The sequence below is a fragment of the Gigantopelta aegis genome, chromosome 6 (genome assembly GCF_016097555.1).
Source record: "Gigantopelta aegis isolate Gae_Host chromosome 6, Gae_host_genome, whole genome shotgun sequence".
Taxonomy (NCBI): Eukaryota; Metazoa; Mollusca; class Gastropoda; order Neomphalida; family Peltospiridae; genus Gigantopelta; species Gigantopelta aegis.
The window spans coordinates 82,851,214-82,868,563 of record NC_054704.1 but is presented as its reverse complement, the minus strand read 5'-3'; the positions used below and the strand labels follow the sequence as shown (position 1 = coordinate 82,868,563).

General features: G+C 33.5%; 1 protein-coding gene across 2 annotated transcripts in view; it reads left to right on the top strand.

Moving 5' to 3' along the window:
• The window catches only part of LOC121375523 (heparan sulfate glucosamine 3-O-sulfotransferase 5-like), a 37,043-nt gene extending 21,715 nt beyond the window's left edge, over positions 1-15,328 (top strand). For both annotated transcript variants that reach the window (XM_041503016.1, XM_041503017.1), the window contains exon 2: positions 10,145-15,328. In XM_041503016.1, coding sequence (XP_041358950.1) covers positions 10,158-11,279 — 1,122 coding nt within the window. In that variant the 5' untranslated portion in view covers positions 10,145-10,157 and the 3' untranslated portion in view covers positions 11,280-15,328. The remainder of the gene's footprint in view (positions 1-10,144) is intronic.
• Positions 15,329-17,350: the final 2,022 nt, after the last annotated feature.

Sequence of the window (17,350 nt, the reverse complement as noted above, 5' to 3'; positions counted from 1 at the left end):
GCCCCATTGGGCTATTTCTTGTTCCAGCTAGTGCTCCACAACTGGTGTAACATAGGTTGTGGTATGTACTGTCCTGTCTGTGAGATGGTGCATATAAAAGATCCCTTGCTGCTAATCAAAAAAGAGTAGCCCATGAAGTTGCGAACAGCAGGTTTCTTCCTTCAATATCTGTGTGGTCCTTAACCATATGTCTGATGCCATATCTGTGTGGTCCTTAACCATATGTCTGATGCCATATCTGTGTGGTCCTTAACCATATGTCTGATGCCATATCTGTGTGGTCCTTAACCATATGTCTGATGCCATGTAAAATGAAATGTGTTGAGTGTGTCGTTAAATAAAACATTTCCTTCCTTCCAGTAGCCTCTGGTTAAATAATCCATGTGGTGTCATTAAACAATGCAAACTTTAACTTTTTTCTGTTAGTCTATTGTTATCAGGCAGAATGTAACTACCGGTCAGACTACTTATCTATGGTGCATTTGGTTATGGGATTGTTCGCATTTGGTGGACTCTTTTGAGTTTCTTCCATTCCCAGCTAGTACCCAAAATTGATATATTAAAGGCCATGTTAGTTGTTTCTTCCATTCCCAGCTAGTACCCAAAATTGATATATTAAAGGCCATGTTAGTTGTTTCTTCCATTCCCAGCTAGTACCCAAAATTGATATATTAAAGGCCATGTTAGTTGTTTCTTCCATTCCCAGCTAGTACCCAAAATTGATATATTAAAGGCCATGTTAGTTGTTTCTTCCATTCCCAGCTAGTACCCAAAATTGATATATTAAAGGCCATGTTAGTTGTTTCTTCCATTCCCAGCTAGTACCCAAAATTGATATATTAAAGGCCATGTTAGTTGTTTCTTCCATTCCCAGCTAGTACCCAAAATTGATATATTAAAGGCCATGTTAGTTGCTGTTCAACCTACTGGAAACTGCACATAAAAGATGTCGTTCTGCTTTTCATTGGGAATAGCTTAAGCTATGTGATAGCAGCAGTTTTTCATTTTCGCTATCTAGACAAATATTCATTTCAGACTATCCTTTTTGCTGTGGAGGGGCGGGACGTAGCCCAGTGGTAAAGCGCTCAGTTTGGGATCAATCCCCATTGGTGGGCCCATTGGGCTATTTCTCATTCCAGCCAGTGCACCACGACTAGTATATCAAAGGCGGTGGTATGTGCTATCCTGTCTGTGGGAAAGTGCATATAAAAGATCCCTTGATGCATTAGAAAAAATATAGTGGGTTTCCTCTGATAACTATATGTCAAAATTACCAAATGTTTGACATCCAATAGCTGATGATTAATGAATCAATGTGCTCTAGTGATGTTGGTAAACAAACCAAATTTATTATTTATTTTTTTGCTGTGGCTGAGGGACAAGTCATATGCTATCATTTAGCGTTAGTGTAATAACCGTAACATTTGATATGCAGGTTTCTCCTCTGATATCAATCTACATATATAATATCCCTTGGCAAATGTTTCTATTGGTCAAGCACAGAAACGACCTTGTCTAAGAGTGCCGGTCTAAGTTAATAGAATGCCAGCCAACCAAGTTTAAATGAGAATTAAGGTTCAATAACTGACTGAATCTGTCAGTGGAGATGAGGTGTTTTATGGGCTGTTGTGGAAAAAACCTGTTATGTGATGGACATGTTTGTCTGTTGGCAGTGAAAGCAGATGCTACTGGTAATGATGTTTTTTCAAGTTAATCAATGGCTGTTTCCAATTTAATGCCAAAGTGTGTAAACTTGGTGTAGGCCGATTACACACTGCCCAGATTGCACATTCGCAGCTGAACTAGAAATCAGGAGTGAGAGTGGTTGTAAAAAGAATATTCTCTGAAAGTGTATTAAATTTCATTACTTCCTGTTGCTATGGTAGTGATATTCTTATCCTATATCTTTGTCTATTAGTCGAGTCCCTAATTTCAAGACCTGAAAATGTGGTACCATAGTATTCCATATAAATATATATAATGTTTTATTATATATGTATATCTATGAATGGTAAATGTCCTGAAACATGCATACATTTATGTAAGTATTTTGTTCCAGCCCTAACTGGGCATATAGTACAATCAATATTGATTGATTGATTGTACAGTAAAACACCTCTAAATTGGACACCCTTGGGGCCAAGACAAATGTCTGTTTTTTAGAGGGATCTGGTTTAGAGAGGTTAAGTTCTGTCCTGGTTTTTAAAAAGGAACTCTGTAAAGCATCTGGTTTTGAGGGAATTCCAGTTTACAGAGGGTCTGGTATTGAGAGATTTCACTGTACATGCAATTATATATAGTACATACATCATGACAACAAAGTGCTGAAGAAGTAATTTTTATTGTAATAGTAACTTTTTATTAAGTTTTATTTTTATTTTTATTTTTGTTTATTTCTGTTTATTTTATTTTTATTTTTTTCTTGACCATTCTCTTGTTGGCAAATATTAATTTCATTGTTAATACCTTTCCTTCTGTGTGATGGAATAAAAAAAGAAATTATTTCTAAAAAAAAAGAAGAAATCTTTTATCTTTTTTGTTTCTTTTTAACTGGAATCTTATTAAAAAAAAAAAAAAAAAAAAATTGTAAATATATATATATAAATATAATATTCATTTATCATAATTACTCCCTATGTGATAATTTTAGGAATTTGTCTTCCCAAAATTAAAATATAAAACATTAACAGTCTTTGTACCAGTAACAGCAGGATTCAGCATGAGAATTTTGTTATTTCTTCCTGTGTAAACAGAATAAGCAAAAATGGTTACTTTAATTAAACATTTCAATTTTTATTTATTTTTAGAAATAAATATTTATTTTTCCTTGTATCAGCAAATGTACAATTAATGTCTTTCCTCAGCCAGTTTGTATAAACAGTTGTGGAACCCAGACCACACTTCTTTCTCAGTATTTATCTTTCAGCCATATGTTTTAATTTTTTATTTGAAAAAAAGACCAAAATGCCATTAACTTGTCCAAATAAATACATGATTGTTAATCAGTGTTTGAGATTTATAGTTTGTAAAAGTAACATCTGTGGAAAGTTTTTCAATGACATCATTCGAACAAAACCTGATATCTGGAGCCCATTTCACAAAACATCAGTAAGTTTATGTCTGCAACTATCGGTCATACGTTTACACGTGTTTGGCATCTATTTCATGCAGAAAATTACATCATTACGGAAGATTGAGCATTTTAAGGACAAAAGCAAATGAAATAAGTGAACGTCAAACTATATTAGTGGTACCATTAGTAGTAATAAGAAGTGTGGTTTAGTTGTAGATTTACGTTTACATGTAAAACTAGGCTTACAATGTTTTGTGAAATTGGGCCCAGATATCCAGATAACAGAATTTTTTATTGGCCTCATATGTGTGGTTTTGAGGGTTACACTGTATATTTTAAAAATAATTTAGATTAGATCATTTATATTAATTTTCTTACTACCGGTAATACACCTATTCATTGATATTCTTTGGCTGTAACCAGTATAATTTTTTTGAATAAAAATGCAGTATTCTTCATTTTAACATTAGAAACACTGCACAGTTCTGTCATTTTGTAATTAAAACCACTGAGGTAAACTTGTATGTTGCCACAACTGGTATATCAAAGGTTGTGGTATGTGCTATCCTGTGCATATAAAAGGTCCCTTGCTGCATTAAGAAAAATGTAGCAAGTTTACTCTAATGTTTATGTATCAGTATTACCAGACGTTTGACATCCAATAGCTGATGATTAATTAATCAATATGCTCTAGTGGTGTCGTTAAACAAAACATACTTTAACTTTTTGTATGTTGTATGGACACCGCTGGTGATAACTAGTGATGGTCATAACACTCACGTTTATTAAAGCTGTAGTCTTATTTGTGTTTTATATTGGTAAAAGCATGGTTATATAATACTGTGAGCTGAGACCATAAATTTAAATTACCTAACAACCACTAATTTGAAACCATGTGCTTAGGTGTTATTAAACAGACATTCCTTTCTTTTCTTCTTTACACAATGTTTTTTTCTCTTCTGTTTTTTTCTTCTTTTTTTTCTTCTTTTTTTTAACCATGCTTAATATTTTTCAAATATGATATCTTCATCTGTAAAAAGCTTTAACAGTTGCCGCCGATGGTAATCTGTATTTTTTATGACAGTCTGCTGTGTGGAGGTGCGAGCAGTCGCATAATTCTCCGACATGTTTCGGTTTTTTTTATTTTATTGTGACTTAACGCCACGTGGAGAAACCTTGTCAGGTGATTTAACATTCAACCATAAAATTGCATGGCAGGTAATAGTGTGTGCTTTTAAAGAGAAAAAAAAATTAAGCCATTTAACTGTGTAATATTTATGTACATAGACCAATATGCATGTCTTTTCCTGCATCTCATATTTGAAACTCATCTATAAGGGCCACCCAAGAATGTAGTAGATGTGGAGTTTATAAATAGGTGATAGTTGTATATCATACATATATATACATACTTTTGGGAATATAAACTATATTTTAAGGACAGGCAGTTGTCTCTACAGGTTAGGTGGTATAGCTATATTTCTCATCTAATACAGAGAAACCTCACAAAACTGGACCCTCTGTAAACTGGAATTCCCTCAAAACATATGTTTTCTATAGTCCATTCTTAAATATCTGTATTGAACATAACCTGTCTAAACTGGGTACCTTTTAAAACCAGACTTTTTACTTGGTCCCATGGGTGTCCAGTTTAGACAGGTTTTACTGTATACACTAACATAAACAGGTGAAGTTATTTCTTTAGTCAGGTTTTGTTGTACAGTTATAATCCTGGTACGTACAGCTAAGTGGCCTTTATAGAAAAGTGGTTGTAATAGAAGGGTTTGTGGAATAAGTATATTTGTCTTCCGTTATATATAGCTAAGACCAGTTGAAAAATATCTCATTACTTTTAAGGACAAGAAGTTGTTATAGAAGATTGTATGGTATAAATGTATTTTTTTCCGAACACTTAAAAAATATTTGTTTAATTTTACTAACCAGTGGTCACTGGTTACTATAGTAGATTTTTGGGTATAGCTTTGAACACTTGGAGTATGTACCTAAAGCTACAATGAACAGTGAAAATATTTTCTTTAATTTTTGGGACCAGTCAGTATAATAGCTGATTTTTGGGGGTATGTAGATCTGTTTTACTTCTGGTATATACAGGTTTTACCACATAGATGTTTATTTCCCCGCCTGTAACCGGCAAGCTTGTTTTGTTTACTATGTGATTAAACTGCACATGTTTTATTGAACAGCTTCCAGCAATCCTCCAATCTGTATTGTCATGGTTTATTGAAACAGAAACAGTGTTCCAGGCACACAATCGCCTGTGATGTGCGATACCCTTACAGCAGGGGTAATAAAACGACGTTGCTGATCAGCACACACACGTATATACCGCAGTAATTGATTCCAGTTTAATAAAACACCTTGTATATAGTACCAGTACGTCTTTCGTTTCAGCCCTATAGTGCTTCTTCACTCAAGTGTGTGATGAGACAAATATGATAAGATGTAATTAACACAAAATACAGTATTCCCATTGGTGAAGGTCCGGCATTTGTATGAGTCAAGCAAATACAAAAAGTTCCCACTGTAATGGTCTAGTAATGGTCTTGTATTCGAACGTAATGGTCTTATATTTGGACATGTGTTTGATGTCGTGTCTGCTTGTTCCCTGTTCAATAATAAAAATCTATCTTCAATATGCTGGGAAGCTGAAGGCAACGGTTAGTCGAATTACTTTAGTGATTGCAATTTTTTTTCTTTCTTTTTTCGCCCTTTTGCCTCAAGATGTTTTTGTGAATGAGAGAGAAAGAGCGTAACATGGTGTGAAGGGTATTTGGGAGTGAAATGTAAAACCGAAAGTTGTTTCTGTGGAAACTGCAAGAGATTGGAAATGTAATTAGTTTGGCAGATTAATTTACTTTGCAGCATTTTGATTGCTTGCAATTAACATGTCAGTTTCAAATTTCTATGAACGATGTCTGCAGATAATGCAGTGAGGTGGCATTTACTTTATTACTTTGGACATAAATAGTTTTAGAGTAATTTTTGTTACCTTCTTTTCTGTCTGGGGTTTTTCAATGTGTGTTTTTTTCTACCTCATTTAGTACTTTTTGTCTTTTATATATAATCTTTTTCTTTTTGAAATTCTCAAAATTGTGTTGTTTTTGTCTTATTTTTTGTAAAGACAGTTTGATGATCATACTTTGATCACTTTGGACATAATAAATTTAGACCAATTGTCTATTTTCAACTTTTTCTCCTTTTTTTAAAAACCTCATTTTGTACTTTATTTGTTTTAAAATAATGTGTTTTTTAAAAAGATCTTGGAAGTATATATATAATGTTTTGAGGGTTGTTGTTGTTTTGTTTTTTTTGGGGTTGAGGTGGGGGGGGGGGGGGTGAGGTGGTGAATGGGAGGGTATTAATTGTTTAACATAATCAAAAAAAAAATTGTTTTTCATTCACTATGTAAAGCAATAAAAGTGTGTTGTTTATTATTAAAATAGAACAGAAAATACAGTATGTTATCAAAGTACCTACATGTATGTGATGGTAGAACTCATGTTTATATGCCCATATCCAACTAAGCACAATGTCTTGTTGCGCATGAATGCAGGGCACTGAAACCAGTAGCACGTAATACAACTGATATATCAAGCATCATGGGATGTGCTGTGCTGTCTGTGGGCAAAACCAGGGGTGTAGCGTGGTCTGAACCTGGGGTGTGTGTGTGTGTCAAATATTTGAACGTAGAGGATACTTTTATAAACATTTTTCCTAGACACGTATATGAATAGCCTAATATTGCACTGTGAAAATTATGTTAGCCTCTGCTGGGGGTGTCCAACCCCGTCCCCGAAGACCCCCCTCCATGCATACCCCCTTGAAGATAGAGGTTAATAGCCTGTAAAGAGTTTTGTGAATTATATGTTATGGTATGTGCTATCATGTTTGTGGGGATAAATGCAAATGAAAGATGCTTTATTGCAGCTTATCTGGATACATTGGGCTTATTTTATAGTAACCAAGAAAAGAACCACATTCCTTTTTTATTTAATAATAGAACATGTATTTTATGTGCACTTTCCCACAGAGAGGAAAGCATTTATTGACCAGCCTTTGATAAATACATGAAGCAACGATTGGATAAAAAAAAAAAAAAATCTATTGAAAGGGATTGATCCAGCCACCCCTGGTACTTCAGGCAAACATCTATGATTGAGTAAAAAAATCTCACTTTCTCCCTCTTTCCTTGTGATTAAATGTCAGTAATGCAGTTTTCTACATGTAGTTGTGTAATCTGAAAACATAATATGCTCTGTAAATATTCTGAATTTCTTTTCTGTTAGTGGATATAAAGGGAATTGGTTAAGTCTGTGTAGACTAGCGCATCTCCTGTTAGGCAATGGCAATCCAATAAATCATACTAGCACAGGCGGTGGGAGCCCTATCGGCAGTGAAATCACTCTAAAGCTCAAAATTGTCATTTGCTGCAATGAATGACCTACAGTTATTGAAATCTACGGCCTCTCACTGACATCTCGGAATGTGTTTGAAATTACGCGAATTTATGTGAAGGAATAATAGTGTTAGTGTCTGTGTTTATTAACATCTTGAGAATTTTGTACCACTAAATTACACTTGTGTCTTTTTTTTTTTTCTTTTTTTTCTTCTTTTTTTCTATTTAATTTTAAATGTATCACTAAAATTGTAAATGTATTTTTGGTCAGCTTTTATTATCATTACGTTTTAGACATGAGAGAAGGTGTAGGTTTTCTTTTTACATACCCACCACACAATAAATACATTTTTATTTACATGTAATAGATCGAGAAAAAACAAAAGGATTCATCAGGTATAAAATATTAATTATGGTTCTGACCTTGTTCCCCATATGATCGATAAATTGCCAATTATATTGTCATTAACCAGCCATCTTTGACACATATATGTAAGATTCCAGTGTGAATGATGGGTAGAGGCAATTTCTTTCAACAAAAAACGGACCTTAAAAAATTAACAAACATTTTCTGTCAATGTATCTATCAGTCATAAAGACTTATTGTTATGAATTTATAATGCTTTTAATCTGTAGCCATGGAGTTTAGATGGTGGTTTTATTCCAAACTCATTTAATTGTCAAGACACCACTGATATTGCCAGCAGCAAGAACTAATGGAGGACGTTTCACCAATAATTCTGTTTTCATTAATTTTAGTCAAGCGTGTCAAAAGGGTTAAAAAAGAAAACACTTAAAGTAAAAACATATTGAGAATTATTGTCTGGCTGATTCAAAGGATATTGGTCTGTCAAGATTTATTTTCTCTCTCATATATGCTCCAAAATGCATTGAAGCATGTCTCAGTTGTTCCATCATTAATAAGGAAAACTGTACTTGATGAAAAAAGAGTTTGAAATTGTCTGCACAACAATAGCCAGATTTATTTTACCAGGACCATTATACAGCAGACATATTTGTTTAGGAACACCTCAGACAATATTAATCAATATTTGCATGGCTTTTCCCCCGGGAGTTGTACCCTATTGCTAATGAGAGTTCACACTGGAGTTTTGTTAAACATTCATTCATTCATTTCTATATTTATTTGTTTGTTTGTTCATTCATTTATTCATTAAATGTAATAAAACCAATTTATAATGCTACCTTAACTTGGTTTTCCTGTATATATATTTTTAGACAAGACACATTTATCTGTAATGATTGTTTTGTGAATGTTGTTAGGGTTTTTTCATTACTTTTTCACAGAATCCCATTAAATCTTAGTAATATTATACGGTTAAAATTCCAACTACCAGTTTTTAACATGACAGATTTCCTTGAAAATTCTTTGAACAAATCAACAACGGAAAGCTTTTTTTACAGTTACCTTTTATTAAAGTGTTAAGTTAGAAAAAAAAATAATGCAGCCATTTTTGTTTAGAGATTTTTCTTTTCTTCAGATATGTATAAATTTAATTATAAAATGATCATGAATTATAATGAAAATTTCTTTATTAATAAATGATGGACACAAACAATTTTTGTTTAATTTCATCTTTTTTCCCCCTTTTTCCCCCCCATTTTTTTTTTGTACAATGAAAAACTGGCTTTAATATTTCCACACAAACAATACATATATACATGTATGCAGATAATATCGTTATCAGTGAAATATAAGGACGACTCTATGACAAATTCAAATAAAGAAATCAATATAATCTTAACACAAAGACAAGGATCTTTGTCTTCTTATTTTTTTCATCAAGTTACTGCGGACGGATCTCATTTCTATGGATAGTTGGTCAACAATTCAATCTCTGTCCACTTCAAGCGGCCAAACATGATTGACCGCAGGTAAATAGCTTTTTCTGTGTAACAGTGTTAAAATTAAGCATGGCCTGAACTGAGGCTGCTTGTTCTATCTTGGCCAACCCACCAGCACCAAGTCATGAATTTGTTTTTCCTGGTGTGACTTTAGCACGTTTGCGATTGATAGCGATTGTTGACAGTTGTTTATTTATACACACCAGTGTTGTTATACTGGCAATTCCTGTCACTTTTATGTGATTGTTTAGTCACCTTAGACGAGGTTGTCAGAAAGATGTAATTTTTTTTTTTTTCAATTAACCAATAGATTTATTGTTTGTCTTAGCCATGTGGCATGTTTGTTTATATCACATATTTGTGTTGTGTCAGTTGTTTGCTTTTATTAGTTTTTTGGTGATTTTTTTTCTTAAAGTATACATTTAAGTTCTTGTATCCAGCTGTGTACTCTGAATGCTTCAAATTTAATCTTGAATATTTTGTTTAACATTTGGTAACATTTATAGATTAAATTAAAAATATATATATATTTAAAAGCTGTATATTTATTGTCTTAATTTATTGTGTACACTAATTATGTATACATTGAATGCTTAAATATATTTTTTAATTTTATGATTTATCATTAGTATTTTGTATCGAATAATAATTTAGTTTAAAGCGACAATAGTCATCACTATTTATAATTCTTATATTATATTATTCATCATTACATGTGTTTATATATTTTTAATATATTTTAATATTTTATTTATTGCATTATTGTATTGTATTTCGTATTGTTTCAGATGAATAGCTGTAATGACCAATAACCGTGACCTCAAAACAGATATTTCTATCGATGCTAAACAGCAGAACGCTGGTGCGGAAACCATTCCCTTGCAACATGGTAACCATGACGCAGCACTGAATGCCTCCAATGTGGTGACAGCGATGAGGAAATCTCGGCGGGTGTGGATCGCAGGCCTGCCCCTCTGTCTCTTCTTCTACATCGTCTTCTACTGCAACAGCGCCATCTTAGACTCCCTCAGCATCAACACGTCTCCTCTGGACAGTGTCATCGTCGCTGGAGGTGGCGGTTTCAGGAAGCTGTTGGAGGAAAAAGCACGACTGGCAGAGAAGCGTCACTCAAACGGGACGCAACGCCGACTCCCACAATGCATCATAATCGGAGTGAGAAAATGTGGGACGCGAGCACTCCTGGAGTTTTTGAATCTCCATCCTCGAATTCAAGCTGCAGATCAGGAAATTCATTTCTTTGACAACAATACAAAATACCACCTCGGGCTGGACTGGTACATGAACAGCATGCCTTCCTCCAGGCCAGATCAAGTGACACTGGAGAAGACTCCGAAATATTTTGTGTCGCATGTGGCGCCATCTAGAATATGGCGGATGAACAACTCTGTTAAGCTTGTGGTGTTGCTAAGACATCCAACAACTAGGGTGATTTCTGACTACACGCAAATCTACTACAACAAGTTGGGAAAGAACGAAACATTGGAAGAGTTTGAGAAACTCGTTCTCGACCCATACACAGGGGAGATAAACACGCATTATAAAGCCGTGCAAGTCAGTGTTTATCACCAGCATCTTTCTCGCTGGTTCAACATCTTCTCTAAAGATCAGGTGCATATTGTTGATGGCGATAATCTCGTTACCGATCCAGTTTCCGAAATCAAGAAAGTTGAAAAGTTTCTCGGCTTGGACCACAGAATCACGTATGATAGTGTGTATTTCAACCAGACTCGGGGGTTCTACTGTTATAGGGTGAACCGAACAATGGAGCGGTGTCTGGGTGCAAGTAAGGGTCGGAAACATCCAGATATAGATCCGGTTGTTGTGAAAAAACTAAACAAATTTTTTAAACCACATAACGAACGTCTGTTCAGAATGATCAGCAGACAATTTTCCTGGAGTTGAGAGTGATTTTTTTTTTATATTAATTTTTTTTTTAAATATGGAATATGTGCGAAAGAATGTTATTTATGAGAATTGTTTCTTGTTGTAAAACAGCATGCTTCAAAGAACAATGGAGAATATTCAGAAAATGGAATATCTTGAAATAAAAACTGTTGAGCAAGATTACACATTCTCTTGCCGTAACACATGTGGACATCTATCACCCATTGACCTTTTACACGTGGTTCCATTCAGTTGCTTTAGAGTTATTTCCCTTTGCATCATAATTTTAAAACTTGGAATTTCAGGAATGTCTTGTTTAAAATAACAAATAAGAACATTTGTAGGTTATTATAACTAATTTACAAACTTTTACACTGTTTTACTTTTCTTTTCTCTCTCTACCTCTCTCTCTCTCTCTCTCTTTTTTGTATGAAATGTTGACTGCAAAAGTAAAATACCCCCCGGTACTACTTTACCAAAGGGAAGTAACTAGATTATTTAAAAGTGATTATGTAAACTTGTTGTTAAAGAGTGAAGTGCCATATGGAACTCTTCTGTGATGGATTATGAATGGAACAAGATACTGTGTAACATATTCTATGATCAGTATTATGCTATTTGTATGTGTGTACCGGTATACACTGTCAAATATTTTGTTGTGGCTATTTTTTGGCATTTATTTGGTTTTACACTTTTCAATAAAATTGATATTTTATTGACTAAAGCCTTCATGCAAGTATAATTTAAAATCTATGCTATGTGATAAAAACCATCCATGCTATGAATTACCTACCATCTTTGATTGGCAGTAGAGCAATTTCTTCTTTTTTTTCAATTAAAACCAGTACATATTTATAATATATGAATTATTTCCAATGTAGTCAATTGGTAGAAAAGAGCTAGAAAAACTAATCTTGCACACATCCCTAGACAATAATGCAATCTTTTTAATGGTTAATAGTAGTCTTTTTAAATAGAGAAGAAGAAAAAACATAAATGATCCTAAATGATTCATTAAAAACATCTAATTTTTTTGAGGGGGACGAAGGGTATCAGAGGTTGTTTCCTGTAAACCAGCTGATTATTTTAGCAGTGGTTAAGTAGGGTTTAATATTTTTAATACTACTGTCAGTGTCTGAAATGTATACTAATGGCATTCTAGTCTAACCCCAAAGTAACATACTAGGGATAAAATAATATTTGTAACTGAAATCAAGCCGTTAAGCAATCACAGTTATAACTCTGTCATATGCATTTCTGTGTAACCAAAACAGATTAAACAAAATTCCACTGCCAATTTAGTAAAATATTTTATTGCAAGCAATCTCTTCAACTAACCTAGCTTGTAAATAATATTTACTGAAACAAAATAATGCAACTAATTAGTACTTGCATTTTTTTAGTTTTGGTTCAGTTACTATATTATTGTATATTATATATTTACTTCACAATAAACACAAATTGTAGACTTTTTTCTCCCTTACCACATAAAAATTCCTGACAGAGCTAGACCAAATAGGGCCAGATTTACAAAGACTGTTTTTGTCTTACATGCGTGTAACTACATACATTTACAATGCTTCAACACCGTTTTAACATAAAACATCTTCATAAATTCAACCCATAGTCTTACAATATCATGATCCAGAATAAATGGTATCTACATACATGCTATATAATGAATGATGTTACATTCATCTCTGTATCTCAAATGATTTTGAGCCCATAAAACCCCCATTATTTACTATGTTTTATGCATATCCACATTCAGATAATAAATAACTTATTACGCTGGCATAGTGATGATTAACATCTGTGAAACGTGTTTGATAATATATATCCCCTGGCTCTTGTTTGGGTAATGAAATAGTTCACCACAATTCATGTCATATATTTCATATACCACACACACACATATACATGTAATATGTTTTATTTATATACAGTGCAGTAATCTTTATTAATATACATGTATAGTATTTATATCATAGCTAACCTAAAACAGATTAAACTGACAAGTCATATTTATCTCATATATGCTATCATACATGTATTTACACATAATTAACATTCTGCATTGATCATAATCTGTTACCATAGTGATTCCTGATTGAGTGCATGCTATTATAGTTTTGTTGATATATAACCACTGGGCTCTGTTTTGTGCAGAGCTGTTATATTTTATAGAACTTTACTGACTTTCTTAAAAGCATTATGGTTGCATTTACTTTTGGCAGATTGTTTTGCAGTATTTTTAAAATATCTTAATTCTATTACCAACTACCCCATACCCCCCAGTTTTTTTTTTTTAAATAAATATTTAAAATGCAAAACCAAACTAAACAAAACCAATCTTATATCCTTTAATTGAGACAGTTGTATTTTAATTTATGCTAAACTTTAATTTATGATAGATTTTAGTTTATTATAGTGTTACGGCTATAACAAATCTTCTTCTTTTTTTTTTTACAATGACTGATAATTTTTCCAATGTCTTGAAAAAAAAGAGAAAAAAAAGTAAGTAATATGTCTACATGTATTGCGTACTATTAAGATATATTAAGATTGAAAAAGTGGGTCAAGTAGAAAAAATTGTGGTCCTATGGCAAACTAATTTGATAAGAAAAATTTGAACTCTGCAGGAATGTCCAATTAGTTATTTTTGTGCTTGCATCAAATTAATGTTCAAGCAAGCTGTTCTTGGCACACCCTTCAGCTACCTTGACAATATGTCCATGATGGAGGTTACTTGTTAGTGTGTTTCTTTATGTGTGTTATCAAAGTTGGGAAATAGAAAATGGCTGTCTTGTAAAACCAACAAAATAAAACTGGGTGTTGCCTTTGGAAAGGGAATGATTTTCAAATCAGTTTTCTTTGATTTCCAACAACAGCCATGATTCTTATGACCTCAGTTAGGATTTCTTAATGGGTACAAGTGCAACAGTTACATCACATTAACTTTTATTACACACATTTATTGATGTATCATCTTGTTATGTAAGCCATTGGTAATATCAGCAGTGCTTGTGTAGGTACTAAACCTAACAGTAGACACAACAGCATTTGGGTCATGAAGCTAATAACTGTAATTGTAAGGCAAGCTTATGAATTCACATTTCCAAAGTACTGTTTACTGTTTACGTTGAATGCTGTCAGAACAATATTGTGTGGGATTGGAATGACTAGTTGCAACAGATGTTTACGTTTATTCACACTCGTATTGATGTTGGCGTTATCTTAGCACACACATGGCTAACACGTTTCCTTCCATATGCATTATGGAAATGTACCTTGAAATGATTGCTTAATGCAATACCTTGTAGTTTATTTTATCAAGACCGAAGAATATCAGTATGTCTAGTCACTTATATATATATATATAATTATTTATTAAATATTTTATATTTAGCATAGCATATGTTCATAATTATCATCATTCTTGTTTCATTGTGGATGAAATAATGTTCGCAACATTCAACAACAGATAGGTATGTGGCTCACAAACTTTAATGTATTATTATCTTCTGTCACAGGTTTATAAACCGTATTAGGAAGATTTATTCGATTTTTAAGTACGGTATATTGTTATATGCAGACCATTTGTGTGGTGTATTTTCTTCAACTTTCTGTTTATATCATAACAGTTTTTGTTATTATATGTATTATGTACATACAGTGAAATCTGTTTTACAACAAAGCTGGTTTCGAGACCACCCCTCTGTTTTAACTTCATGTTTTATAGACCTAGACATAATAAATTCTGATTATCAGAAACCGTTAGTAATGTTACAGTGAAATGTGTTTTTAAGATATTACCTTTTTATTTGATAAAACTACTGCTCTTGTTACCACCATATTTTAAAGACTAGATAATTCCACTCAATAATGAGACCACCTTGAAATTAACACCGGTGTTTAACAGTCCTGGTTGTCACTGTTCATTTACAGTGTTTAAGAATATAATGTGTGAAGTGGTAGTTACATATGCTGAACACCAAAAGAAGCACAATCAAAAGTTTAAAGTTTGTTTTGTTTAATGACACCACTAGAGCACATTGATTTATTAATCATCGGCTACTGGATGTAAAACATTTGGTAATTTTGACATATAGTCTTAGAGAGGAAACCTGCTACATTTTTCCATTAGTAGCAAGGGATCTTTTATTTACACCATCCTACATGCAGGATACCACATACCAATGTCTTTGATATACCCGCTACATTTTTCCATTAGTAGCAACTTAAGGGATCTTTTATATGCACCATCCCACAGAGACGATAGCACATACTACAGATTTTGATATACCAGTTGTGGTGCATTAGCTGGAATGACAAATAGCCCAATGGGCCCACTATTGGGGATCGATCCCAGACTGACCGTGCATCGGCAAGCATTAAACACAATCAGGTTTATGGTTTACTTGTAATTAAACTAGGTTTACTTGATTACAAATACTCAAATCTATGAAATCAAAAACAGTGTATCAACCTGTAGTTCTACTAAAGCTCAGTATGTGTAAATCTCTACTAAGGACAAAATTTAATGTTACAGCCTGAAAAGACTATTTGTATATTTCTTTTGGTGTTTAGTATACATTTATTGTGTCATTATGGTAGAAATGTGACTTTTCATATTCAAATTAGCATTTCAACTTTGAAACTATTTATGTAAACTTCAAAGAATAAATCATATTGAACAAACCATTTGTGAAATTTTCTGACATTTTTCAGAAATAAAATATGTCTTGCATAATACTTGTTTTTTTATTACTAATAACTAAGTATATGGCACAGGTGGAAACAGGATTTTCAAGGAATTAAGTAGTGCAGCAATGAAAAGGGCACTTACTGTTTTGTAAATTGGTCATAAATTCATTGTAAAATTAAAGTTTGTTATGTTTATGAATCATACATTTCATTTCAACATATTTTCATGCTTATATCCAATTAAGATTCAAGTACGCTGTCCTGGACACACCTCAGCTATATGGGCTGTCTGTCCAGGACAGTGGTTTAGTTGTAAGAGGTTAGTAAGAGAAAAGAGGGTGTAATGATCTTACACCTACCCACTGAGTCATTAAAACTCACTCTGGGTGGAAGCCGGTACCTACCGATTGCTTAATCACGACACCACCGAGGCTGGTGAATCATACAACTAGAGCACATTAATTAATTAATCATCGACAACTGAATGTCAAACATTTGATAAATTCTGCCTCTACATTTTTTCATTAGCGGTATTTCCCATGGCCTTTAATACATGTATATCAGTGACTAGGCACTGGTTGGGATGGGAAAAATAACCAATGAGTCTACCAAGGAGGTCTGATCCTACAACCCAAGTTCCTCAGGCAAGTGATACACTGACAAAGCTAAATCCTGTCAGGTGTATTATACCCAATAAAATGTGAGTACTGTTTTTTTTACAGGTACCCCATACATGTTTCAAGCACAAGGCTACTTGACACAGTGGTACTAGATGAAATAAAATTGCATACATATTTTCCCCCAGATGAAACTAATTATTTTTACAACCAACACACTCATATTTATCACCAATCACAAGACTTGTAGTGTTAACTTCTCTATCAAAAGTTTGGTGCACCTCGAAGTTTGACCCAGCCGGAAGTTATTTGGTTTAGTACTTCTGCCCCTCTCATTCTCCCAATATTTACTGTAAGCTTCAGTATCAATGTCACTAGTTAGCAGTCCATGAAGGATCAGATCCCCCAAACCCCCCTCCCTAAATCTGCCACTGTGTGGAATTGGATGTAGTAGGTTGTTGCATATGTAAAAAAAAAAAAAGAAGAAAAGTTTGTTTTGTTTAACGACACCACTAGAGCACATGGATTTATTCAGCTTCGGCTGTTGAATGTCAAACACATGGTCATTTTGATAGTGATAGAGAGGAAACCTGCTACATTGTTTCATTAGTAGCAAGGGATCTTTTATATGCTCCATCCCATAGACAGAATAGCACATACCACAGCCTTTGATATATCATTCATGGTGCACTGGCTGGGACGAGAAATAACCTAATGGGCCCACTGACGGGGATCGATCCTAGCCCGACCGTGCATCAAGCGAGC